The 27200-nt window shown below is 41.3% G+C and overlaps 2 protein-coding genes across 6 annotated transcripts in view; one reads left to right on the top strand and one right to left on the bottom strand.

Moving 5' to 3' along the window:
* mcf2la (mcf.2 cell line derived transforming sequence-like a) overlaps nt 1–8932 on the bottom strand; it is a 45486-nt gene extending 36554 nt beyond the window's left edge. The window contains exons 1-2 of one of the 5 annotated variants that reach the window (XM_087177688.1): nt 8854–8932; nt 8639–8764 (exon numbers count right to left, since the gene is read on the bottom strand). In XM_087177688.1, the coding sequence (XP_087033814.1) occupies nt 8639–8705 (67 nt within the window). In that variant the 5' untranslated portion in view covers nt 8706–8764; nt 8854–8932. Of the gene's footprint in view, nt 1–3503; nt 3746–5896; nt 6101–8638; nt 8765–8853 lie in introns of those variants that run through there. The other 4 variants (XM_087177687.1, XM_087177690.1, XM_087177686.1 and 1 more) reach the window with 4 other exon arrangements.
* A 3047-nt stretch (nt 8933–11979) lies between these two features.
* Nucleotides 11980–27200, top strand: part of LOC111665370 (radixin-like) — a 21026-nt gene continuing 5805 nt past the window's right edge. Inside the window, exons 1-11 of the mRNA XM_023420358.2 lie at nt 11980–12175; nt 14348–14441; nt 22041–22124; nt 22748–22843; nt 23527–23649; nt 23902–24053; nt 24285–24368; nt 24703–24849; nt 26216–26312; nt 26415–26578; nt 27118–27195. Coding sequence (XP_023276126.1) covers nt 14430–14441; nt 22041–22124; nt 22748–22843; nt 23527–23649; nt 23902–24053; nt 24285–24368; nt 24703–24849; nt 26216–26312; nt 26415–26578; nt 27118–27195 — 1037 coding nt within the window. The 5' untranslated portion in view covers nt 11980–12175; nt 14348–14429. The remainder of the gene's footprint in view (nt 12176–14347; nt 14442–22040; nt 22125–22747; nt 22844–23526; nt 23650–23901; nt 24054–24284; nt 24369–24702; nt 24850–26215; nt 26313–26414; nt 26579–27117; nt 27196–27200) is intronic.

The following is a 27200-nucleotide window of genomic DNA, read 5'->3' as shown; positions in this document are numbered from 1 at the left end:
CCCCCCCCTCACACACACACACATACACACCACCATGTCTGTGTTGGCAAAGACGAAACACTATTGACTCCTTCCGCTCCAGGATCAAACACTATTGGCCGGCTAGAGCATAAACAGGAAGACACCAACAGAGAAGTGACTCATGGGACAAAACAAGAAGCAGAGGAGAAGTAGGAGGATGAAAAAGGTGTGAACAAGTGGCAAAACAATTGGACCACTCTACAGCTTGGAGATGAGGACGTGCAGCAGGTTGCAGTTGTTTGGTCCATGGTCCAAGATTACAGTCCTCACATACTGGACGTGTTGACTTGTCACATAGACTTGACAGAAGGCAGCCTGTTTGGCTGGGTTAGGGGTTAAGACAGACTCCTGTGTCCCATCTGTCAAAATAAACTGTCTCCATAAATGTCTGACTGCAAAAAAAAAAAAAACATGTCACTTTGAGTTAGAGCCGGGTTAGCTAAATTTCATTTGCAGAAATTACTTTCTAGACAGAGAAAATTAACCATTACTATATTGGGACAGTTGGAATTTTTTTATAGAATAAAATTCAACCTCGGATCCATCGTTTATCTATTAATTATTACTCAGCAGTTGCATTGATAAGATTCCAGAAACAGGAAGTCTGCCGAAACACAGCTCTTGACAGCCTAATTACGACGAGCTGAAGTTGACCCGGTCAGAGCAGGCTAAACATAACATGCACACAGAAACTGCTAATTAACTAAAGAGCGTGGCGCTCAGGAATTACATAATCTCAATCACCTAATGAAGTTATAAAACTTAAGTGTCTGTTGCACTGTGAAGACAATGGGACATTCAACATGGAAATAAGATCTAGTTCTTACACAGTTATGTTATCCACACCTCTGCGTGCTAGTTCCCTTTATTAAATGAATTCTTTTTATATGTTCATCTTCTAATCATTGGATGTGTTTTCTATCAAAATGACACGCCATAATTTAGGGAATCTTGATTCTAAATAAGTAAATAAGTTTTTGAAAATGATTCAGTAGTTTTTGAAGGTTGCAGCACAAATGGATTCATGTTAAAAGGTGACAGGAGTGTGGTGGGGGATCCAAAGGGAAACATTTTTCTTTTATTTGGAGTGAAGATGTGTCCAGATTATATGGAAGGGTTAGGGTTAATAATAATAATAATAGGGGCAATAATAATGTGCAGTGCTATGAATAGCGCTTTCGAGAAGGTCACAAGCTTGTACATTTAAGTTTGCACCTGTCAACTCTGATTTAAGAGCCTCTATATTAAGCTCTGTGCTTGGAGGCTTGATTTTGAAGCGCTTTCAAAAGCAACGAGATGCCATTAAAAAGGACATAAAGCCAATGTCGACTCATGTTAAAAGAATCAACTTATTGTTTAGTCTTTCTAAAAACACTTCATCTGTTGGCTAAAATCAGCGCCAGCATCTCTGCCGGCCTCTGATCAATAAAAGTAAGTCGTCTGTTCATAACTCTTTGCACTTAGATTGCCTTAGTTTTATTTTTATATTACAATCAAATGACTAGAGTAAAACTCATACTTTGCACATGTGACTGATTTTGTCACAAGTCTTTTATTATTTTACAAGAAACAACCCTCATCCAGGTTTCCTATGTCAGAACGCTGCGACCTCGTTTACAGTCGGTCATTAATCCTCCATGTTCTAACCCAATAAGACAAATTCAATACTGCCGGGATGCTGCACAGACTACAATGAAGGCTCAAATCCAACTCACAACCCTCCAATAAAGTCGGTGCTGAAAGGAGTTTGACTAAGAGGTGATGCGGGTTTAAATCACAAGAAGTGCTGTGTCATAATTTCATATTCAGATAACTGGCATATATGAATAGATGACTCACAGTCTCAAGACGCCCGACAGGAAAGGAATTTATTATTTATCATTACCATGATCCCAGAAACACTGAAAAAAACCAACAAAAGATACGTTTCTAAAGAAGTGAAAAGTGAAACCAATGCCCTGGCCAAGTGTGTCCCCTGACTAGGATCCAACAGAACAAGTTTGAAAGTATTAAAAACAGAGCAAAACTGTGGAAAACCAGCAATGATCGTGATGAGCAGGGGTTTTAGCTCGAGATGTCACCGGGTGTCAAACGGGTCAAAGAAACCAAAAGTGTGACAGTGTCAGATAGAGAGAGATGGGATAAGGAAGATAAACATGAGATTAGCCGTGAAAGAGGAAGTTTTGAAAGTCATGATGGTCATTGTTCAGGAAAACAGGACTGCTGACCATCACAAAACCATGTGATTTTGATGGTGCATCAAAATGAAATGTTTATTCCCCAAATCCTGCGAGCACAAGCACTTTTGAATTTTGTAGCCACCCTCGTTTTTATCCAAGAACAAACAGGTGATGGGAAATGCGAGTCGGTATGGCAACAGCGAGGGGGGAAAATAAGATCAAGAGCAAAAACGCAGCACTTGTCTCTTTGACACAGCATTTCTAGAATAGCTCCTGCTAAAAATACACGTATCGTCTCTAAATACAGACCAAAGCTCACAGGAAGTGGACCAGAATAGACCTGAAGCATCTCTGACAAGCCAGCAGCATCTTAACATCATCCAGCAAACTGCACACTTCCCACAATGCATGCAGACACCCAGTGTGTGATCAGTGGTGTACAAATACTCAGCAGTCTTACACACACATACACACCTAACCTCCTATCTCTGTCACACGCACACAGGCCGTCAGGTTATTATTGCACCTTTTATTGAACCACCTTGAGTAAATAAGGATGTAGCAGTATACTGTATCGCTCTTTTCCCACATTGGTCTCCTATGATGGGCCACAGGAGACAGTTATCGCTGTGCAGCGAACCAGTGCAGCTTTATATGCTCCCTGGCTTGGAAAACGAACAGCTGAAGAGCCGGTTGACATAAACTCTTTTTACCGAGACAGCCATAATAAGATTATGCATACTGTTTTCAGCAGCTGTAGTCGATGGTCTTTCTTCCCGGAGAACAGACGTGACAGCAGAGAAGGTTTGTTAAACATGAATTGATGCTTTCTGAATGTTTCACGTTGCAGCAGGTTGTGAGAAGTTATGAAGGACTTTTCATAAGTAGATTGAATAGTTTAAAAAAGAAAAAAAGAAAAATCTGATGACTCAAGGCAAAATCTGGATAATGATGACAACTTGATGCGAATTGCAGTTATTTAATCTAAAAAAGATGGCGATAGAAAATAGTAGGAAGCCATTTGGGTTTAGGAATTTGAAAAGAAATCCACAGCATCATATCTCAGTTTTTCATAGAGCAGAAACATGTCATGTACAAAAAATGCATCAAGTGATCATCATGTGGTGAAAAAAAAACACACACACAACTAAGAGAAAAGGCATTTGTAGAAAAGCTGCAGTTTGTGTTCATTTGTATATTTCCCATCAAATAAAAAGATTGCGATCCTCAATTTCAACAGGAGCCCGTCCATGCACTGACACACCTTACACACTACAGTTAACCCGCAATGATAAAACTCACTATGTAGCTGTTGACAGCGCTGGGCGTATCTGTAGTAGCTCTCCATCTCCTCCGGTGAGATGCAGACAAACCTCTCTCCTCCATATTCCAGTTTTCCTGCACATTCCTTCACCATGTCCCCGCGTCCGCTCTCCTCTTCCTCCCTTATCGCCTTCATCTCCACAGGTAGAGAGAAGAGTATCGCCTGCCTCATCCTACTCTCCTTAAACGCACCCCGTCTATCTCTCCCATGCGCACACACACACACACACACACACACACACACACACACACACACACACACACACACACCTGTCAAAGTTTCTTGAGCAATTACACCACACCTCTTTACTCTGCCCTTCCCCTCCCGCTGTGGAAATCTGCACACCGATATCTCACTGAGCAAAACAGTCCATGTTCAGGGTATAAATAATCATGTCGTGCCACGGAAGCTGCCACCATAACCGCACACACACACACACACACACACACACACATCACACACACACACACACACACACACAAACAAACACACATCTGCAACTAATTTCCAAACATAATCATTTCATGTAATATCAAGTCTTAGTATGCACTGGCTAAAACGGGTGCCAACCTGGATATGAAATTATGTAATAAAATCATTTCACAATAAAACTAAGATTCAAAAATAAGAGTGGATAAAAGTTACATAAAATGAAGTGATCACAGTCCAGCCTTAAACTTCCTGCCTCTAACTAAGAAAAGCCTTTCATTTATAGCGTCAACACAACTACACAAACACACACGGCTGCTTGTTGTCAGACTATGTTGCTTAAGCCAGAGCTGTAAAATCTGAGGCAGCTTCTAAGCGTTATCTCAGAAACCTTTAAAATACATAAAGAGCCACAAAATCAACCTTAAAAAAAGAAAGAAATCAATCTAACGTCTAAAAAGATGAATCATCTGACCTGTCTGGTGTCTGGCCTTGTGAGAGACAAATATTGATCAGCCTGTGCCGCATGACTCTATAACAATCAATGCAGTTTCTTCTTGAACCGTCTGAACCTGTGACATTAAATGACCCCAAAGCGTTACGTTTCTTCCCTTCTTCTCGTCCACACAACTCAACAGGTTCCAAGGAGCAGTCGATTAGAGTTTCATCCATTACAACAGCACTCACCTTCTCCGTTAGTTTGGGTGCATTTGTTGTTCGGCTCCCTTTTCGCTGGTTGTCGGCCACAGCAAAGGCTGGCCGACATGACATGTACAAACAGTGGTCGACCAGTGTGCTTGTCTTTCTAATCAGTTCCTTTGACTTTGTGTTTGATGCGGGTTCGTTTCTCGGTGTTACCTGCCCCTTCGCTATCCAACTATCCAACTAGTGAACACACGTTTACACTTCTACTGCTGGTGTATTGAGACTTGAGACAAGTTATCAATTAGCCAGTCACAAGGGCCATTTCATGTCAATCAGTTACCGAGGTCAAACACCAAGGAGTGCTGTGTTCAAGGAGAGTGTGTTCTCAGAGTGGAGAATCTGCCTTAAAGTGACAGCTAGTGCAATTGACTACAAACATATAAATTATAAATTCACAGCTCTACTTGCAGGGGTCATCAGACTAAGGCTACTAAAACAACAGGAGGGCGATCTTATAGTGATCTAAAATAACATTTATTATTTCCTCTACCAGTCAAGAAATATGTCCAAAAATAAAGATGGAGGCAGATCAAAAAGGTAATGATGATTAAGTTCCCACTAGGAAACAAAATCCCTTATTTGTTTGGTTTAAAAAGATAATATGAATATTAATATTAAAGTGAGGCTTCTGCGTAACAAAAACTGGGTTCCTGAATTTGTTTTGTTTTTTTTAAAAGGCCCTATATTTTCAGTTAAGGTGTGGCTTTACTGCTACATGCAGAAACCCCTTCAAAATAAGATAATTCATTCAAAGACGGGTTCATTTAAGCTAAATTTGGGGTAAAGTCACTCGTCTTCTTCAGGTAAATGCTGCAACTCCAGCAAAACCTGAATATTGTTTTTGGCGTTAAATCCCTAAATTTGCACCTGAAAATATTTGGAACCCTTCATGTAAACCACATTTCCAATAACCACATGGATTCCTTATAAATAACTCCTCAAATATGATATAAAAAGAGAAGCACACACACAGACAGTGTTTCATTTCACTCTGTAGTCCCTACAGTCAAATTCCAGGGCATCCAAACGGCTGCTGACATGCTGAAGCATCAGCAGGAAACTAAAGAGAGAAGTTCTTCTATTTTGTAAGAATAATGAGGGAAAACACAGCAAGTGGGGAATCTCCCTGTGGTGATAGGAAATCCTGTCCTGTCATCCTGTCACATTGATTGAAATAACAGAGAACCAGGAGACACTTTGGACATGTACAGTTCCACACGCTCAAAACTACACTAACCTCTTCTCCGGACCGGTCGATTGCCCCCGCTGTGGTGCGTGTGTCGGGTCAACAGACTGACAGATACGGACAGATTGTGAAGCAGGCGACTCAACGCCTCCTGGCCCTCTTGAATTAACTCCAAAAGAGACATCGTCGCGTCCGAGAAGCGTTTCATACCACATATATGAGCTGGTCCGTGAAGCCTCTTCCAGCACGCCTGCCTCTCTCCCCCTCCCCGATTAGGCTGCTGTGTTTGCTCTTGCGAATGTGTGATTGTTTATCTCACTTCATGTCTGCTCTGTGTTTATCACAGGAAGAGAGGGTGGAGGGTCTGCTGTGACACAATCCCCATACAGCTAATTATACTAACTCGGCATATGTGTGTTTGTTTGTCCCAAGCGCAAAAACAACACTGCAGGCAAAATTAGGTCATTTCTTTTAAGTTTAACATGAATACAAAATGTCTAAAAGTAAGGTGATGGTACGACTCTGTGTGAGGAGAGATGGCTTTGAATGTTCCCGTATGCTTTTACATACATATTGAAAGCGTCACTGCAGGCAAGACTCAGCAGGACTGGCGACAATACTTTTTGCAGATGATATGAAACTGATACCTCTGTGCCACTTTTGGTCATTTTGTTTCACTTCTACTGAATTTGAACCACTGAAGGAAATTAAACATGTGGTCAGTGATTCACAGGTCTGAAATTAGACTACAATAACCATAGGAACCAACAATGCTGGAGGAACAACACAGCTGCTTATTTTCCTCCAGGATGGTCTTCGCAGGAGTGTCATGAATGATGACCCTGGTCTTTGCCAGCATGATATGTACAGCTGATAACGGCTTTCAAAAGCTCCCAATTTCGATTAAGTTTTCATCCACCCTATTTATATCAATGGGGGTGATTTTATAACACGGTAGAGTTTGACAGCACCACAAACTGCAGCCTCCAGAATAAATAATGGGCTCATCTGACTGTTATCTGGGGCATTCTGTGTACAAAGTCATGTGAGGAGACATTATACATTATTTGATCAGGGATTTTTCTGCGGGAATAACGGTGACAGTTGTCAAGGTAACAAAAAACTACTGAAGACAGAAGTAGAAAGTCACGGGCTGTGTTCACCGTCCGCTAACGTACTATTCATGATGTCAAAATGAATATGTAGGTGCGAACCAACTGTGGACTTTGTGTGCGGATGTATGTGGCGTGAGCTCACTGGACGTGCCCAACTGACCCATAAAGCATTGCGTCTCTTGCGCTTGGTTCGGTGCAAAATGCATTCTGGGATGTGTCTGCTGGAAGTTCAGGAGGAAAACCGCTTTAAAACAGCTCTAAGTCTTTAGCTTGATGACATGTTTTACACTTAACGTCAAGTTTTTGAAAACCCAAGAGATAATAAAATGTCTCAGCTCGTACAGGAGCATGTAATCCTCGAACATTACCAAGAAAAAACTGGTTTATATGACGATGATTTTTTGTTTCCAGGAACTAATGACTACTAAGAAGTACTCAGCAGCTCAGACAGTAGGGCCTTCCAACTGTGGCATCAGTAGGTTTGGACTCGTCTTACTGGTGACAGGGGAAAAACTAAAATTACACTGGTGCCATCTGTAAAAGGTCTCCTCCCCCCTTAGTCTATCGCATTATCTTTATTTTACCTAATTTATCATCACACAATCACACAAAGAGTTCCCATTTAAACTTCAAAAGTAGCCAGCGATGACGGTCATGCACTTCTCATTAAGTGGCATTCTTCGCTATTAGATTTAAATCAAGTCCGAGAGATCAAAACCTGTGCCCTCCGTCTCGTAAATGGCTTCAAAACTAATCACAGTGATGACAAATTGAATTATTCAGGCTTTTTCTGGATAACGGAACAAAGAGATGCAAACCTGTCACTGCAGCCTGAAGACAGTCACACCATTAATTGAAACTGACTCAAGTGACTGGCTGTAACACATATTAGAGTTAGTGGATGGTCCTAGCATTTAGAACAATCTTCCATTGGGATTAATGAAGTACTCTGATGTTAATAAGAATTTGTTTAAACAATAAATGCACAGGAGTTAGAGTAAAGACTGGAGGATAACCGGACAAAGGTGACCAATGTCTCTCAGCTGAGAAGCAAATGAGGATCACGTCCTCGTCACTGCGCTAGCGACTCTTACTGTGAAGGGGGTCAGGCTACGTATGGGGAGGCAGCGGGATAGCAGGGACCTGCCTCAAAGCAAATGAACATTGTATGATTGATGAGTCTCCTCAGATTTGACTCATGTCTCATTTTTGCATATATGTGTGCATGTATAACTGCATATAGGGAGAAGATGATGGTAAACTGTACAGTCACTCTCACACTGTCTCACTGAGTCAAATTTCTCCTTGTTTTACTGGAACTCCCTGAAAGACACCCGAGGTAAAAATCCCTATTTTAACAAACCGTGGGCTCGTCAGAACAAATTTGCAACATGCACGCTGCGACTTGCAAAATAACTTCAACATCACTTTCACAATTAACCAATCAAATGAAACACCACACTTGCAACCCATGCATGAACATGTGAGAGCCCTGGCGAGGGACAATCATTTGTGAAACGGGACACTAGCACCGCTTGCGAGCAGTACTTTGGTGGAACAGGCCCCAGCAGACTAACTCAAACACCTGCTGCTAAGGAGTACGAGTATCTTGACTTCTGTATTGAAGCTCTGTGTGAAGGATTAAAAAAAAGAAAAACTGACTTTAGCAGTGACTTACCACTGATAGTTGACAGCACCTCCAGCGATTTCTCCAGCTCTTCTGGCACCGACTGCTGGTCTCCCATCCTTGCTCCCGGACACCAAACCTCAGCAGACTTTCCTCTTCACATGTACTTCACAGCTCCTAAAAGAGCACAGATGCTACATGTTACTAAAGCAACAACGGTCAGAGTGAATCAGTGACTAAAAACAATACTTGAGCCATGAGCGTACTTCGCAGTAGACCCAGGTGAGAGGACACAGCAGGAATAATGAGAACTGAAAGAGACTGATGCACTGTCCATTTAATTTGGTCAGCAGTGCACAGAGAGGGAGGGAGGGAGGAGAGGAAGGAAGACACACACACACACACACACACACATACAGGACAGCACTGACGGCACTTTTGCAATTGCGTAACACATAACAACATTGATGCCTCTGTGTACCAGACACACACCTCTGTCCTCGCTGGTGTTAACAGCATTGCTGACGCCAATTTGATCTTTTTATTCAATTGAGCTGTGCAGCAATTTATCTTGGCATTTGGGCGTGCACGGTCAACTTAGGTCAAACTGTTCATTTATGCCAACATCTGCTGAATGATCAGAGTTAAAGGCCCCAAATAGTAGATTTTTTTTTTTTTTTTTTTTTTTTTTTTTTTTTTTACAGGTAAATTCACATTAGATTAAAGCATTTTGTGTATTTTTCAGCTGATCATAATTAGTCCTAGCACAGAGTTTCATTTCAGTATTCTAAGCTGCTTTCTGGCACGTGAGGGATGTGCAACAATATCCAATCTGGTCTTACAACACAGACTTTCCCTCTCTCTCACAAACACACAGTGAGGGAGAGAGAGAGATATACACACACATACACGCACACACACACACACACCTGACTACTTCTGGCAAGAACAATCAAAGCAAATCTGATGTCCAATTCCCCATCCAATTACCAGTCCCCCCCCCCACCCCCACCCCTACACAGTGGCTTCTTTCATTGCTTTGACAATAGAGCAGCATGCCCTTAGTCATATGGTCCTGGATCTTGTGACGTGGTGATATGCCAGGCTAAATAAAGACCAAGGCAAGTTCCTCATGCAATACAATGTGACACTTCTAACAGCCAAGTTCACAAACATGGCCTCGGGGATGTCCAGAGCACATGGAAAAGAGAGGAGACAACCGATTTTAAGTGCATGGGTGTTTTCCAGGGAAAACGCACAAAACTCACTTCCAGTTTTCCACATGGGAGCAATTCTTCATAATAGCAGGCGTCAACACAAGCAGCATATGTCTAATTAAAATGAAATTTATAACCTACTGCATTCAAATTTGCAAACGACTTGTATGCCGAATTGTCAGCTTAACTGTATTAATTAAAGCCTCCAGGCTTTAATTGAATGGGGTGTGTAGTTTTCGTTTGTCGATGTGCAAACGTTTAACTACCACGTCAGTAATTGAGTTTGGCTTGCTGTCGTCTGCATGAGGAACCTGACGCCTCTGTAAATTAATTAGAGTTCCTACTGACGGAGCTGCGCTGCCTCCGTGTGTCCAATTAGGAAATTACATTGATTGATTGCACAAATGAAAAGTTGGCGGCGAGGATTTTTGGGTTTTATTGTGGTCGGTCGGTTGTGAATGCGCATGTTTGTGTGTACCAGATCACAAGCTGGTGAGAAGCGTATGTGTCCTTACCTGCATGTTTCATCCCCAGCTCTGCTTCCCGACCACCTAATTAGCTGGACCCAGTTCACTGCTGCCTCCTCCTCCTCCTCCTCCTCCTCCTTTATCCTGTAGGTCACACTGACTTGTTCACTGAATTATCTGAATAACTTTACTAAACAGACTCAAGCTTTTAAGATCAAGCTGTACACACAGTCAATGGAGAATAGAAAGTCACATTATTGTTGTAATAGTTAACAAATGTCGAGGTGAGGGGCAGGAAGTTGTTCAGTATGTGTGCTGAGGAATGAGTTTGTGTGGCCTCTTACCGCATGGTTTTAAGCAGCTCTATTTATTTCTTTACTATTGTGGGCTGGATTTTAATTAATAAATGAAATACACCCATCAGCCATAACATGTGATCACTGACAGTTGAAGTGAATAAAATTGATTATCTTGTTACAATGGCACCTGTCAGTGGGTGGGATATATTAGGCAGCAAATGAACATTAAGTCCTCGAAGTTGATGTGTTGGAAACAGGCAAAATGATGCCTGAACAAAGAAGTCCGATCCGTGGAGGCGTCACCTCGCAACTTACAGGACTTAAAGGATCTGCTGCTAATGTCTTGATGCCAGATACCACAGCACACCTTCAGAGGTCTTGTGGAGTCAATGCCCTGATGGGTCAGAGCTGTTTTGACAGCAAAGGGGGGACCTACACAATAATAGGCAGGTGGTCATATTGTTATGGCTGATTGGTGTACATCCAACAAATGAGGAGCTCTCAGTAACTCCTCAGTAACGCCTCTAGGACACAAAGAGAAGGGACACCATGACATCTGGTGGTAGAAGAAATAAGTACAGAAAAATTTGTTATGAGTCTACACACTAAATCCTCTAGCAGGTATGAACTGCTAAGGGTGAAACTTACCTAAAATTCTGCAAAATACTGGAAGTGCATGTTTGTACGCACTTTGAACACAACTTACAGTGCAAGCCAATGCATCGATGCAGTCTGCTTGCCAGGGGGCCAGGGGAAGGGAGCTCTACATCTGATCTAGTCTATTTTAAAATAGAAAAGATGATACTCCACAATGGTCAATGTCTTGGTGCAAGTGCAATTTGCTTTCAGTTCTGGGGAACTCACATGTTCAGTCGACCACCGGCATTAATCACCCCCCCATACATCATATGCCACGATGCATGCCTCATACATACCTTGCATCCACTTCTAGGCTACTGACAGCCATATTGTACATCTCCACAATTAACTGCGTCAAGTTGACGAAGATAACTGGAGAGAAAAGGGGAAATAAGGCATTTCCCCTTCACAATAAGAAAATGAAACGCAACATTAATTCAACTTCAAAATGAGCTTTTAATAGGATGATTAGAAAGATGAGAGAAACTGTAGCCACAAAAAAACGTTGTTAATTTATGTGTGTTTGTTTTTAGGCAGTAACACAGTTGAATAGACCATAGTAGTGTAAACGATTGCAAAATGGGATTTTGGGAGGACTACGTTTGCACTTGCAATATTTTTGTACTTGTTTCTTCATAACTGTACTTGTTGTTATTGTTGTGCTGACAGAATTTAGACTACAAAAGACTACAATATCTCCTCGTACGTTTCCGTAAGGCTTTTATTTTTAAAGTTGAGACCGGAAGTCATCGCATTTTATTCAGACTGACTCGACAGCAGCACCCCAAATCGCCTTATGGTTGTTTAGACTTCAACGGTTTTTCTATGTCTATGGGAATTTGTCTCGTCAAAAGCACTAGGAGGTAAGGGACGGGAACTACAACAGATTTTTCATCGTGGATATTTTGTCACACCTGAAGATACCAGGCGTATACATCATTTTTAAAGATATACTTCGTCCCCCCGGTGAGTTGCCTCTCCCTAAAAGATGAGCTACTCCTCAAGTTTGATGCAATAGCGGATATCCTCGTGTTCGAGCGATTCTTATTTTATGCGACGCAATATAAATGCTGGTTTGTACGAAGTTGTACCTGTAAAAAGCACCACAGTGTGCCTTACGTAGTGTTAAGTTACATTTTTGTGGTTGCTTCTCCTTTTTTTGTGGTGTCAAATGTGGTGAATTAACGATGGCCCAACACGTTAAAAAAATGTGCTTTCAAACTTCGTATGTATGAGCGGGGCAAGCCCTAGCTAGGCTCGTCCCGTTATGTAGACTACACCCACTATCTTGAAAATGTCAGCCTTTCAACGGGCCACCTTTTGACTTTATGAGCAGCATTTAGGAAAGAAGAGTCGTGGAACAGCTAACACCGTGTTAACCAGTGAAACTCAGGAGTAAAGCCATTTGGACACGTCAAATGTGTGTATTTTTCGTCGTGCAACCCACTGTTGTAGCTAACGGTTTTCCAAGACTGTAACTGTTATTCACTACCATTTGTGTGAATAGTGGTTAAATTGCAACGTAACGGAAACCAACTCTCGGCGGGTAAATAGACAAGCTAATTGCTTACAAGCTACAAGTGGGCATGTCTTCATTTGGAGTACAAACGCTACGACTCAAACCTTCAGCGGGTATCTTTACAAGTTTTACCTGAACGTCACTATCATTTCTTCAATCTTTGACTGTTTATATATATATATATAAACATATATATATATATATATATATATATATATATATAGAGAGAGAGAGAGAGAGATAAATACTTAATTATACTCACCTTTCCTTCGTATGATGATAATCTTTGTTACTCCTTCAGCTACCAAAATGGAGTACAGTCCTGTGATAGTTTTTGTTGTGAATCCTGGACTTAAAAATATTTAGTGTTGTTTTACCAGACATCAACAGAGGACATCTGGCTGTTCAACTAGCAGTATTGTATGACAATGTCTATAAATGTGAAGATGGCAGTGACAAAGTAAAGGATGTTAGGACTTTAAAAAACTAATTAAAACTGCTAGCCCCAGTGACAGAAAGCATCCCAATCGATGACATATAATGATGCAGGTTATGGTGTGTTATTGTTCTGTCTTTTGCTAATAGAAACCTTGTCAACTTTGAGATTGTGATTAGTGTATCTAGGACAGAGCCTAATGCCATCAGACCATGAATATCCAGATCTAATTGATGTGAGTTTTTCACACAACAAAAAACTCTTAGTTTCCCTGGGTCATTTCAGGCTCAAATTGCTGTTCAACGCAGCTCATTACCGAACCATTTCAGGCTTGTGTTTCAGGTCAAATATACCTGGTGCTGTGACATATATGTTGCAGAAAATATGAAAGGGAATATGCCAATGAAAGCATGTAGTGATAATTAATCTAAACAATAAGAGAATTTGAATTCATCTAGATTTCTTGCTTCCTCCAGTTGTGTGAGCCTGTGTTCAGCGCCTTGTCACTTCTTAACAACGGTAGGTGTGGCTAGAAATCCCAAAGAAAATTATTGATTTATTGATCACATTTTTTTTAGTTGCCTTGATATAAGTAATGGGTCTAATTAATGGTGAGCATGCAGTAGTGAGCTGCAATGTGAAATAGATAAAAACTCAAATATCTGCTAATTTGTGTCTCTTCCACAGGAATTATGTGTATAGTAGTTTCCCCCTATACGCATTCTTGCAATAGTTACCATATGTACACTAAGTGGTAACGCTTGTTTGGAATGAATGTAAAACCACTTCTCTGTGCTCCTGGCTGTTTGAGGTTTCTGTGATTTGTAGTCATTAACAGATTTAGGAAAGGGATTTATTTCATTTTTGTTTTTTCTTCTTTATCTTTTTTAGAGTAATCTAACTATCTGTCTGTTCTGATTGTCTTATTTCCTCTCTCCTGAAACTATATTCTGTTAGGCTCTGCTTTATGCTTTTATATTGTCCACACCACTGAATTCAGGCTTTTATTGACAGATCCCTATACATAAATTGTCATTGATATTAAATGTATTGTTTCTTGTTAGATCATATAGTTAAAGAGGGAATCCTAAAAACACAAGCGCCTGTACTTAGGCAGCTGCTCATATTGTTTCAGTCATGCGTACCATGTGCTTAATGAAAAAATTGTCTGTTTCGCTTTCAGGCCCTGTTATACAAGTGTTTTTGTCGTCCTGTGACGGATTTATCCTCTCAGCTGTTGGGTGTAAGGAGGAGAGGAAGCAAAGATGCCGAAACCGGTAAGAAGCTGAAAGCTAGATGAGAGTTGGCATAGAAGTGTCAGCTGTTTTTATAATACTGTGTTTTACAGAGATATACAGAAATGCTACTAAGGAAAAAAAAAAAAGTAATTTAGACTCTGTCCCTGCTAATTGAGTCAGATTGTTTGATGGAAAAAATAAAGTTGTAGTGTTATAATTATTAAGCAGTAACTGATCTAGCCCAGGATATGTGATATGAATCAGAAACATGAAAGTTGCTTGTTTGTTCCTGCCTAGGCTGCTTGTATAAACTGACTCTTTAGAAGTACCCTCTAGTTGTCATAATGGTTCGGCATTGCACTGCTGCCCCAAGCTACATTTGAGCATTCTGGAAAGTGGCAGTTTCATCCTCATGGCTGCTCCCACTCCTCATACTCCTCTTCCAAGTAAACAACAGCCAGAGTGTGAAGTGTACTGCCTGGCCCACAGGCCTCGCAACTGCAACACTGCTGCCATTGTTGCTTAAAGGGTGGAGAGAATGCCAGAGTCCTGGGATGTGAACAACGCCAAATCAAAACCAATTTGATGCAGTCCCTTCATGGCTGTCTGATTCCCACCGTTGGCATGCTGCTTCTTCATCATATACAGACTCGGGAAGTGGGATATTGCATGTCGCACAGTTAGTGTCACTTTACAGTGAGATGTTGTCTAGCCCACTTGTTACTTTGCTCATACAAAATATGACACAGCTGTTCTGCGTATTTGGCATTCTCAGTTGACCAACCTCTGGTTTACTTAATGAATTTGAAACATGTTGGAAAGATATCAGGGTCAAGTTGCTCAAGCTTACATCAGAAACTTTCCTAGGAACTTGGAACAACAGGCTTCAGGCTCTGCCACAAATGAAGCACATCCCCTGTCTTGTTCTTTCGGTGGTGGGTGTTTTGTGTGTGTCTGTGTGTAGGAGGGGGGGACAGCCAGCCACTGATGTCATCCTCCACTTCCACCTCTTGTACCCTGAGTCACCAGGGCACCATCCCAAAAACAGCTCCCAGGACAGCGGAGTGCTGGCCAGTCTGCTGAGAGTGACATCTCTGTCACAGACAATAACTGACAGAGAAAGTACAGCTTGTCGCAGGGAGACACTGACATAATACACAGAGGAAGCAAGAGCACGGCCTATCAGACATGACCTTCTCTGGGATTGGTGCCAGATCTCAAAACTTTTGGAATTAGGCCTCTTACGTCTCAGTGTCACCACTCATCTGGTATAAGACAGTCGCAAGTTTGAGTAACAAAAGAGTTTGTGGAGCAAGCAGGGATGATACTGAATTTGTTTTGGAGCAGTGCTTTTGTACTAGCAATCACAACTTTATAGAATTTTTGTTTGTTCTTTGATAAATGATTAATTAATTATTAAAACTGTGGCAGATTCATTTTCTGTGTGAGCTAAGCGCCCAATAATTTCAGCCGTAATGCTGTTTTTTCCAAAGTGGTTTCTTTTGTTCCGGCTACATTTGTTCTCCAGCACTTGAAACAGGAACCGAGCAAAATTTGAATACAGTTTCTTCATAAATTGATTGTATAACTGAAGATTAAATAATTAGGTAGACACTCAAGATTCAGTGCAGCAACACATTCGTCCATTCATAAAACAGGCCATTAAGCAGCTGAGCTTTACAGTAACTTGTAAAGAAAACTATCCAGAGTCTGGACAATAGACCTTAGTGTTAGTAGTTTTTAGGATGTGAGCACATGTATAAGGTCAGAAGTGAGTTTTGTGTGGAGCCTTTCATAGTGAGACCTGGAAGGTGCTTTCTTACTGTTGCACGTTGCTAACTTTGACATTGCTGGATTGAGGACTCTTTGTACACTCCCGTTTCACCAGTCTATGCGACTTAAATTCAGAGGCAGGGGGAAGTCTTCAGTTTTGTCTGGAAATGTCAGTAACACGCTGTTTATCAAGAAGTTGTTCCAAGGCTGCAGCTACTGTGCTTCTCCTTGACCAGTCACATGGCTCCTTGGAAGCCATAAGTGCTTAACTTGTTAATATATCATTGGATTTTTTAAAATGATGATTCATTGATCATGCATTAGATAGAAGCATCCCTATCTGAGGGCATCAACATCAACAGTCAATTTTAGGGATTAAATGAACATATTTATGCAGTTATATGAATTTATATGCTGTTTCTCTATCTCTTGATATCATATCCCACACCCACTTGACCCCACCCCTTCTGTTTGGTGCCCTCTTTGTGTTAGGAGGCAGGGGAATTATGAGGTGACAGCACCCCACAGGAAGAAGGCCCTAGCTGGCTTCCTAGCTTGTGGCTCTTTTCCTGTTTGCTGGAGAGGGGCCCTGCTGTGTATAACGGGGCCCAGTCTGTGTCAACATCCTGTCTCTGTGGAGGCATGGTGAAGAGTGAGGTTTATCACCAGACGACCTAGGAGCTGTCAGGGAAAGGAGGAGTCAGAAAGATGAGCATAAAGTTTAGAAATACTTTGAAATTGAGAAATAGACGAGCGGCAAGTAGGAAATTGTTGTAGTTCCCAGGAGATACTCGGCAAGAGTTTTAAGAGGTAGGAAAACAGTAAGGGTTAAGGTAAGGGAGGATTTGCAATGTTGGTGCTGGGCAACATTAAAACTCTTGTTTGCCAGTTGTGTTTGACCTTTCACCTCATTTACCATACAAAAGCTAGGTCCACAATCAAGTAGGGTAAGTATGGCCTTCCTTTTCCCCTTTATTATACCTCGGGCGTATCTTGTAAAATCACTTGGAGTGTTTCAAATCCTGTCTGTACAATAGTCAACTGAGCACGGATAAGTAGGTTTTTTTGTCCTCTTGTGAAATGGGATGCTTCCCACACACTTCATTCACCTTCCCTTTCCCCAAAGGATGAATGTTTCTGTTTGTAGGTAGTGGTGATTCTTCCTCCGCTCTCACTCCCCCTTCCATTCCTCCCTCACTCTGAGGCCTGCCTCACCCTGCAGGGGGGGTTAATCAGAGGGACAGACAGCTGCTCAGAGCCCAGCAGGCCAGATTAGCAGCTCTACTGATTGAAGTATGTGTGTGTGTCTCTCTTAAGGCCTCTCTCAGCAAAGCTCCTCTAAACAGCTTACAGTAACTAAACAGCTGCACATTTAACAAGGGGCCTGTCTGAGTGAGAACTCATCTTCACAACTGAAATGGAGAGGGGGATTTAAAAACATCTCAAAATGGCACTTTGACCAAAAAACTAAAAAATGTAAATGAAACAGCCACTGGATTCCACACAACTTGAATACTCAGTGAGGTACACATTGGGATTTCACTTTGTTGGCCTCACTTGCTGTGCTCTACCACTCACAAGACAATGATAAAGCAGAATCTTATGTCCCTTTTACACAGTCATGGTGGGAATGTTGTGACTTTATTCTTCCCCGCTGTCCTGTATAAGAGGTACGAACATGGAATGGGGGGACATTGTTACTCTGCCTTTCTGTTCTGCCTTTATGCTGGCAGAGGAGATAGTCACAGAGCCGGATCAGCGCCTGTGTAAAGGGCAGAGCGAGCATTGCGGGGACAGGACACCGACGCTGTTGTGTTACACGGCACGCCTCTGATTCCGTGTAAACAAGCAGAGGCGTCATAACGAGGGGTTTTCTCAATGGCAATATAGCAGGACCTCTATATAAAAAGGGGCTTTAAACTAGTCCCCACTTTCATGTTTGAGGCTGGATGTCTCTCTGTATGTTAGGAAAAAACAAAGAAAAAAACAATAACCCCACAAAAGATTTTGCTCTGTTTTGTCTTCACTTCTTCACGTCTTCGTTGCCTGCCACTGGGCCTCAGTGTCATGTGACTGGAGATAGATAACGAGCTGTAAACAATGTCCACCAGATGCAGATATATGGTGATGACCTACCGCGAGACTAGCCAGTGCCAGCGTCAACTGGATGTGTGATTGAGAGAGGGAGTTGTTGAGACGGATATTTTTCCTGCTGCTAATATACACTCTGCAAGAAATACTTATACAAGATGGTGTGGCGTAGCATAGTAATTAAACAGAGTGAGACCAAGCTATAAAGCATCTGTTACCACATCTAAATGAGCTGCAAACAGGTATTCAATTTGCTTGCAAACACAAAACATGTCGGCAAAAAAACTGAAAACTATACCGCAAATGTGACTGCCGAAGAACAGGCTTCTTTTTATTGTCTGCTTCTATAACACTTCAAGTGGACATTGAGATGTATTGGACCTGTGCCACAACTGGAACATGACACAGCCGCGTCAAGTGGACATCCAGTGTTACACTAGTTTTAGGGTTTACCTCTTTCAACAACTTTTAAGGCATGTCAGTTCACATCATGATTCTCCCTAATATGGCAGCAACAAACACACCTGAATTTGTGGGTCATAGACATGCTTTGACCTGCAAAAGAAACTGATAAGTTGTGAAATATGCCTTTGTTTGAACTGTACTGCTGGTCTAACCCTAAGCTTTTGATTTTAAAATCTGATTGGTCCTCTTAAGAACTGTTATGTTTCCCAGTCGGTGTGTCTAGTGTCACCAGACGGACAGTGTCGTATAAGGACAGGCTTGCAAAAGTCGCTCCTTTGAGACTTCTCAGTCGTCGGTGTATGTGATTAGCCGTGTCAGTGCCTCGGCATGTTGTTGTCCCTCTTCTCCTCCCCCTCTCTTTGCAGGAGAGAGAGGATTAACTGACCGTCTGGTCCATACAGGATTCCACCTCTCTCCTCTCTGTGGGTTGGCTATGTTTTGGCAGAGACGCATACACACATGCAGCACAAAGGCTGGCTCTTTCACAGCTGATTGCTGATGGCAGACGGGCCCCACACAAACACAGAGGAAGAGACATTCAAGGCCGGTCACTTGGAAACCCCAGCTCAGCACTACATTCTCCATAACCACTCCTGTCTCAGAAAGTCAGTGAGGCCGCTACTCTTGAAACCAACACAAAGTCTTAATTCATCTGTCAGTGAACCATGAACAGGTTATTTTGCTGAAGTGCCTTTGTGCACTTTTAAGTGTAGTTGGAGATGTTGCCATTAAAGCTGGCTTCATTTAGTGTTACTAAATTTGTTGCAGAATCTTCTCACAAAAACATCTCAGTACTTGGATTAAGTGCAAGTCTGTTTTGCTAAATTAAGGGTCACTGAGTTCAAAACTCTATGGCAGTGCTCTCCAACCTTTTTAAGCCCAACGTCCCTGACCTCGGCCTTGAGGAAAGGCAAGATCTACCTACTAAAATGTTGAGAGGACAAAGGCAGCCCAACTTGAGGGCTTGTATTTAAGATACTTGTATTGTAATTGTGCCAGTTTCACCACCAGTGTTATTACATGAGCCCATGACCCTCCTAGCCAAGCAACACATATACTCTGCACTGCTTGGGGCCCCATCAGTTTTAAACTCATTGTAAATATTCTCACCTCTTGTTCTCGGAACATGTGTAGAATGCAGAATTCTTTTCACAGTCATAATATATTGGGTATGCAGGACATACGTGGTGTAAAAAATGAAGGGTGGAGGTGTCAATTCTCATTACCCCTGTTTTTGGGTTTTGGTTCCTCTTGGTTGAAAATTATATTTATTTGTGTAGGCCTGCTGCAGTGGTATGAAATGGGAAGGAATTACTTTTTGTCTGATTGCAGCTTCTGATAAAACCTGGAAAATATAATTGTTGATCCTTGTTGAATATTTTTTCACACTTGTCTGTGTGAGTTAGCAAGTTAGCAATAGCTCATGTTCTACTATGTAACAACATCCACAGCATCCTCGTTGAAATGATGTTGACAGGGCTGTGTTGTAATAATAAGCCCCTAATGTAATTGGATGTCAGTCATTGCTGTTGAGTGCCCAGAGAGCTACATGAAGACTTGCATCCATAAAGCATCCCATATTCAATTCAAGGAATCATGCTAAAAACTGATCCAGGACTAAAAATGCTCCGACCTCAAAGTAGGCCTTGAGTTATTTATGAAGCTTTGTACACACACTCAGCAGAAAGTAGCAGTTTTCAGGTGAGAGTAACATTACCAAGAACTATAACATAATGACATATTTCCTGTATTGTTATATCGTGCAGTCAACACATTTAAAAGATAAAACTTAGTGAAGAACATTTTTTTCTTTGTTAAATAAATCAGTCTACATTTCAACACCTCTTTGAAAGCGTATACACATCTTTCCTGTTATTTGCTTGTTACCCTGATTTCACCTCAGTCTTTTGTTTTTCCACCCCTGCAGATAACTGGCATATATTTCCCAGACATGGATCAAGCCTTGGTCTTGATGGTGACTTAAAATAAAGGGCCTCTCTGTATGGAATCTGCATTGAGAGACATATTGGCAACAAGCATGCCAAAGAGATTTGGTCTGAAAGAGCACACAATATTTATTTTAATGCAGCAACTAGAGGCAAAATACAATCACTTAGTCACTTAAGATGTAATCTTTTTCTGGGAAGCTGTCCACATTTTCCAACCAAAATAAAGCTCTGCCTTAAGCAGGTTAGGTTGTGAAAATGTGGGTTAAAATTTAGTCCCTTTTTAAAATAATGTTGTATAAATAGTCGGTTGCACATTGCAGTAATAGTGTAGGCGATGCTGGAGTGTTCATGCAAGATGCCTATAGTGTAGAGAAAGTGCTGCAACTTTTCATGGGTAATTAATAAGAGGGAGACAGAGGCAGATACATTGTGGTCAGAGCTCTATGTGGCAGGGGGGGGTCCAGCTATATGCTGCATAGACACAAGTTTCATGGATTATTCATTGCATTGAAAGACAGAGAGAGGGATGAAAGCAGTAGACGTTGAAGAAATAAAGAGGGGAGAAAGGGAAATGCAAAGTAAGCGTTCCTGAGGTTTTGTGTATAATTGGAAAAGGAAGGTTTCATTGCCTCGGTTTCTTCTTTCTGTTTCCCTTTTCCTTTTCCTTCTTTTTTGTATAACTGGCTCATCGACAGTAACATCGCTGTAACTTAATCTTAAAAAGAGCACACCCTAGATCATCTCTCTTACTTCCTGTTGCGCTCTATCTCCCCCGTGCATTTTTTTTTCTTTTTTCATTCCTCTTGCTAAACTTTGTGCTTTTGCACTCTGCCGCTCATACTGCGTCTCGTCTTTCTCTGTACCATGTACACTCTTCTCGAGTTGTTAACCGCCACTGAGGTAACGTGTAGCTCAGTGTGTATGTAGGTGTGGGAGGAAGGATGTGAGATGCTTGGGAGGTCAGGCCCGCTCTGTTCTGTGCCATCAGCTGCTGCTAGGCCTACTGCCAGTGCTCTTCAACAGGGCACAGCCAATGACTGAGTGTTATCCTCTGCTCCACCCCAACAAAGGTCCTTGAGTAGTAGGCTGCCTTGAAAGGTGGGGCTTGCTCTCACTGGCAGAGTAATATTGAAAGAGAAAAGGGATCTTTACTATACACGTTCTTAACTGAACTTATGTCTTGTCGGTTGTGTTGGTACATGCATGCTATGGCCACATCCTACAGTATAATATGTTTATCATTAATTAAGCTACAGAAAAGCTTCAAGCTGCTTCACAATAATCCTGAAAATGGTTGCCCATGGCAAGTCAAAATCTTTGCCTGTGTAAATGTAAACTTCTTGTTGTGTTTGTTTTCCAGATCAATGTCCGTGTTACCACCATGGATGCAGAGCTGGAGTTTGCCATCCAACCGAATACCACAGGAAAACAGCTCTTTGACCAGGTGAGCATGAGTGACACAACCACAAATCATTTTTATATTCAGTAATGGATTGTAACAGACCTTTTTTTCGCTGTCTAAAAGGAAGCAGAGATTTAGCATTTTCCTCTTTTTTTAGAAACTTCATTTTAGAGTAGAGAATTACTACTTACCTGAAAACACTAGGGTTGAAGCACTAGGCATGACCCACTCAATGTCAAGCTGTAAAAAGGAAATGTTTTCTGTTACTGATAATCAATCAGTAATAAGCAGTGGATGTCAATGAATTTTCTGTTTTGGGTTGAAAAGTAATCAGCTGGGTGTCTTGTGAAATACTGGAGGCACACTTTTCAATTGGTAGAGGCTGCCAGTGTTGTTGGTTAGCAACTCATTTATTGTGATGATCACATGCTAAAATTATGCATGTAGGCAGTAGTTTAAGATGTTTTCTGCATAACCATGATGTTGTATCATTATTCACTCCCAATGACCTTTGTGGAATGTCACCACCGTCCCTCTTTTCTTCTATTTCCTGTCTGTCTACACTGTCAGCTGTTAAATAAAGGCAAAACTGCCATGAAGTTGAGTTATAAACTGATGCTTGGTGATGATGTAGGAATTCAGATTTAATTTTGTTTTGTTCTCAGGTGGTGAAGACAGTGGGTCTTAGGGAGGTCTGGTTCTTTGGCCTACAGTATGTGGACAGTAAAGGCTATATCACCTGGCTAAAACTCAACAAGAAGGTGAGTCTCACTTCACTTTAATCCCCTCCTTTTGTCATAACCATCAAAACACACGTAGCTGTTCTTTCATTCTTCCATTTTGTTTGTTGGGATCCAGTGCCAGTGTCTGTTGTTTGTCTAGGATTGGCCTAGAAATTCTGCTGTGGTTTGGTGCCTCAGATGTGCTCCTATAACAGGCTTCCTCTCTCACTCGGGCCAACAAACCCTCCAGCATTAACCCCACTATTACAGTGTGTCTGTGTGTTTCCGAGTATGCATGATAGAAAATTCCCCTCTAACTGTGTGTGTGTGCGTGTGTGTGCGTGTGTGCGTGCGTGTGCGTGCCTGCGTGTGAGAGAGAGGGAGTAAGAACGAGAGAAAGACAGACAGAGACTGCAGAAAAATGTGATGAAAAATTCCCCTTGCACTGACGTATGAAACCAGTGTGTTTATGGGCTCAGATGTGCGTGTGTTGAAGCACCACAGCCAGTGTGGACCAGTGCCGGACATGCATGCAGTTATTTAAAAATCTGTGATGAGCTAATAGTTATTGGTCTATTTTATTATGGATTAAATATATATTTAATTTCAAAATATCCCGGTGTGCCACTCACTGAGATGTAACTATGACACAAAGATTATGATCTGCTGATGGATGGATGGATGGATGGGTGGATGAAGATGCTGTTGTCTTTATTTTTCAGGTGACCCAGCAGGACGTGAAGAAAGAGAACCCTCTGCAGTTTAAGTTCAGAGCCAAATTCTTCCCTGAAGATGTCTCAGAGGAGCTAATCCAGGAGATCACCCAGAGACTCTTCTTCCTCCAGGTATCAAGCCACTCACTAAACCAAGTTTTCATCCAAATGTAGAGCAAATTGTAACAAAGTTTCCAAAAAATCTTGAGGGGAAAAATGCTAATTAATGTGTGTTTCCATCCAACAAATATTTATTTCTCCCTGTGTAATTGGCGTAAGCTGGCCACACTTTGTTAAACTATTAACTGAACTGATAAATATTTGAAAAGAAAGGAGAGTGTTGAATAAATGTAATAACTCCTTTACTCCTTCCCATTCCTCCAGGTGAAGGAGGCGATCCTGAACGATGAGAACTACTGTCCTCCAGAGACAGCTGTGTTACTGGCATCATACGCTGTCCAGGCCAAGTACGGAGACTACAACAAAGATGTCCACAAGCCCGGCTACCTTACCCATGATAGACTGCTGCCTCAGAGGTACACACACAAAATATGTCACAACCTACACTGTATGGCTCTGGTGTGACCGGACTGCTGCCTGCTGTGGGAGGTGCCTCCTCAGCTTTCACACAGCAGATCTCTCCAAACCTGGAATATGTCTCCTTCCCTGTTAGAATCGTCTATGATTTCCTCCAGAGGAAACAATTCTGTGCCGATCGACATTCCTTCAGGTGAAAGTCATTTCATTGTGTGCGTGTTTATGTACAGAGTCCTGGAGCAACACAAGCTGACCAAGGAGCAGTGGGAGGACAGGATACAGACTTGGCACGAAGAACACAGAGGAATGCTCAGGTGTGTCAAACTTTCCTCATCACATTCTCCACTTGAAACCTCTTGAGAGAGACAGAAATTTTATCTGTGATTGTACTTGTTATGGACTTGTAATATCATGTTAGGATGTGGAAGTACGTCATCGTCTGTGCAGTTACTGTCTGTTGAGGGCTGAAATATTCCCAAAGTTTCTTTGGACCTACCTTAAGTTGGAATGTGTGATTTGATTGTATGATACTGTGGCCATTTCTTTTAAAAATCAAATTCACACAGATTCATTTCTCTTTTACAGATATGATAATGTTTCTTTAAAAATGTGCAAAACCTTCCAACTCTTGTGTTTCCTCTTCTTTAGAGAGGACTCGATGATGGAGTATCTAAAAATCGCCCAGGACCTGGAGATGTACGGCGTCAACTACTTTGAGATCAAAAACAAGAAGGGCACACAGCTGTGGCTGGGCGTGGATGCCCTAGGCCTCAACATCTATGAACACGAAGACAAGTAAGGCACAGACACACAAATAGATTTGCCGGGTTCACTTACAAAATCAGTGATGTGTCAAAACATATATGTGTGTGTATATATGTGTGTGTGTATATATATATATATGTATATATATATGTATGTATATATATATATATGTGTGTGTGTGTGTGTGTGTGTATGTATGTGTATATATATATATATATACACATACATATATACATATATATATATATACACATACATACATATATATATACACACTGGAGGACGAGAGTAGATTTGAGGCCAGTGATACATAATGTCGCAATCACAACCGCTGGTACATGTGTGTCAACGCATGTCGTCATAATGATGTCTGTTACAGCTGCTGTTATACAAGATCAAAACCAAAGCCATGTGTGATGTTAGTGTCCATATAACATGAAAAAAGACTTGCGGATCTTGTATAAACTTGTAATCTCTATGATCAGTTCTTAGCCCACAGCAAGAGGCAACTTTTACATGGTTATGTCACAGAGTGAGGGTGGGTGTGTTGCTTTAATTTCAGCATAAAATGAGTAGAAGATCATGAACACACCTTTATATTTTAATTTCATACATATATATTAGCCATCCAGACCAGTTGGCAATTGATTCAAATACCCAATAGACAGATAATTCTGTGCAGGATCTTCTCAGAGCTGATCTTGCAATTATTGTCAACACAGCATGATCCACAAGTTGCTTTTTAAGTGGGAACACTGAGTACTAACAAAACTTGTCTCGTCTCTCTCTTGTGGGTAAACAATGTAATGAGGACACTTTTTCAAAATAACAAAACAAATCTTCCGAACTATATTGCATTTTCTTGTTATTTGATATTAACATCTCACATAAACAAGCTGTAATATGTTCTGGCTTAGTAAAGGACTCGCAATACATAATCTCCAACAGGGTTAGATATTTTTAGTAATGAGGGAGAGGTGGAGAAAGGAAGACTGTCTGTCCATTGTAGGAGAGTCTTTCCCGGTCAGAGATTTTTTTCCGTTTGTGGAAGAAAGGATAGATTTAATCGCAACTCCTGTAGCATTTCCTCTCACTGTCTCTCTGCTTTGCCCTTCCTGTCTGTTATCTTGGGTCATCACAACTGCTGTCCCTCCTTGTGTCTCCCTCGTCCAGGTGACAAGGGAGAGACACAAGGAATAGCTTTTTTTTTTTACTCCTTTCTTTGTCTTTCTTTCTATTTGATCAGAGAACACCAACTTTTGTGTCAAATCTTTGCAGGAGGTGATATTTTGAGTTGAATTTGTAAAATCCTGTTTTGTGTCTCGTCATGTGAGTGGGATGTAAGTTCAAATGTTAAAAGTGCACACCATTAACCACAATTTAATATGTTTCCCAGGTTGACACCAAAGATTGGCTTCCCTTGGAGTGAGATTAGAAACATCTCTTTCAATGACAAGAAGTTTGTCATTAAACCAATTGACAAGAAAGCACCTGTGAGTGTCAGATTCATAAGAACTATAGACTTTCTGCTTTATTTATAGAGAACATTTCCTTCTTCACATTTAAGGATATATTTTCTACCTTTCCCTTTGTAGGACTTTGTGTTTTATGCCCCACGTCTGCGCATCAACAAGCGTATCTTGGCATTGTGTGTGGGCAACCACGAGTTGTACATGAGGAGGGGAAAGCCCGACACCATTGAGGTGCAGCAGATGAAGGCTCAGGCCCGGGAGGAGAAGCACCACAAGCAGATGGAGAGGTACCGCAGAGGAACACTCACAACCACCTTTACATTTTAAATATATATAATTAAAAGCCTTCTGCAAAAGAAATCGTATAAGTGTTTCTAAGCAATATATTTCCTTTTCAGAATGTTTGAACTAATACGTGTGTAAAGCTAATATCTGATAACTTAGCGTATTATAGGTCAGGACAATCACTCCCCATTTCAGTGACTCAAATACAGAAATGTATACACAAAATTGATAATTGTAAATGAAACAGATTTAACAGACCAAGATTTAAGTTTATGAGGCAGCTTGTTCACTAAAAGTAGCTGCTTGTAAAGGTAAACAGATGGTAGAGCTTCTACACTAGAGGGCAGTCTTGCCTCTTTTACGCAGCTGCTCTGAGGGACGAGTGCCTGGTTATTTCATGTCGTTAAAGGTGCTGCAGCTGCAGCTTTATTTAAGAGTGTTGATATGTTGGGTTTCTCTGTATTTGTAATGTTCAGGGTAAAATGTTTCTAACTCATAAATGCTCAAGTAATCTGAAATATGTACTTGCAAAACTTTTCAGGGCCCAGCTGGAGAATGAGAAAAAGAAGCGAGAGCATGCAGAGAAAGAGAAGGAAAGGATAGAGCGTGAGAAAGAAGAGCTCA

Source organism: Seriola lalandi, unplaced genomic scaffold (genome assembly GCF_002814215.2).
Source record: "Seriola lalandi dorsalis isolate HSWRI2012SDOR001 ecotype SW California unplaced genomic scaffold, Sedor1 jcf7180002054630, whole genome shotgun sequence".
Lineage (NCBI taxonomy): Eukaryota > Metazoa > Chordata > Actinopteri > Carangiformes > Carangidae > Seriola > Seriola lalandi.
This window is presented reverse-complemented; position numbering and strand designations above follow the sequence as displayed.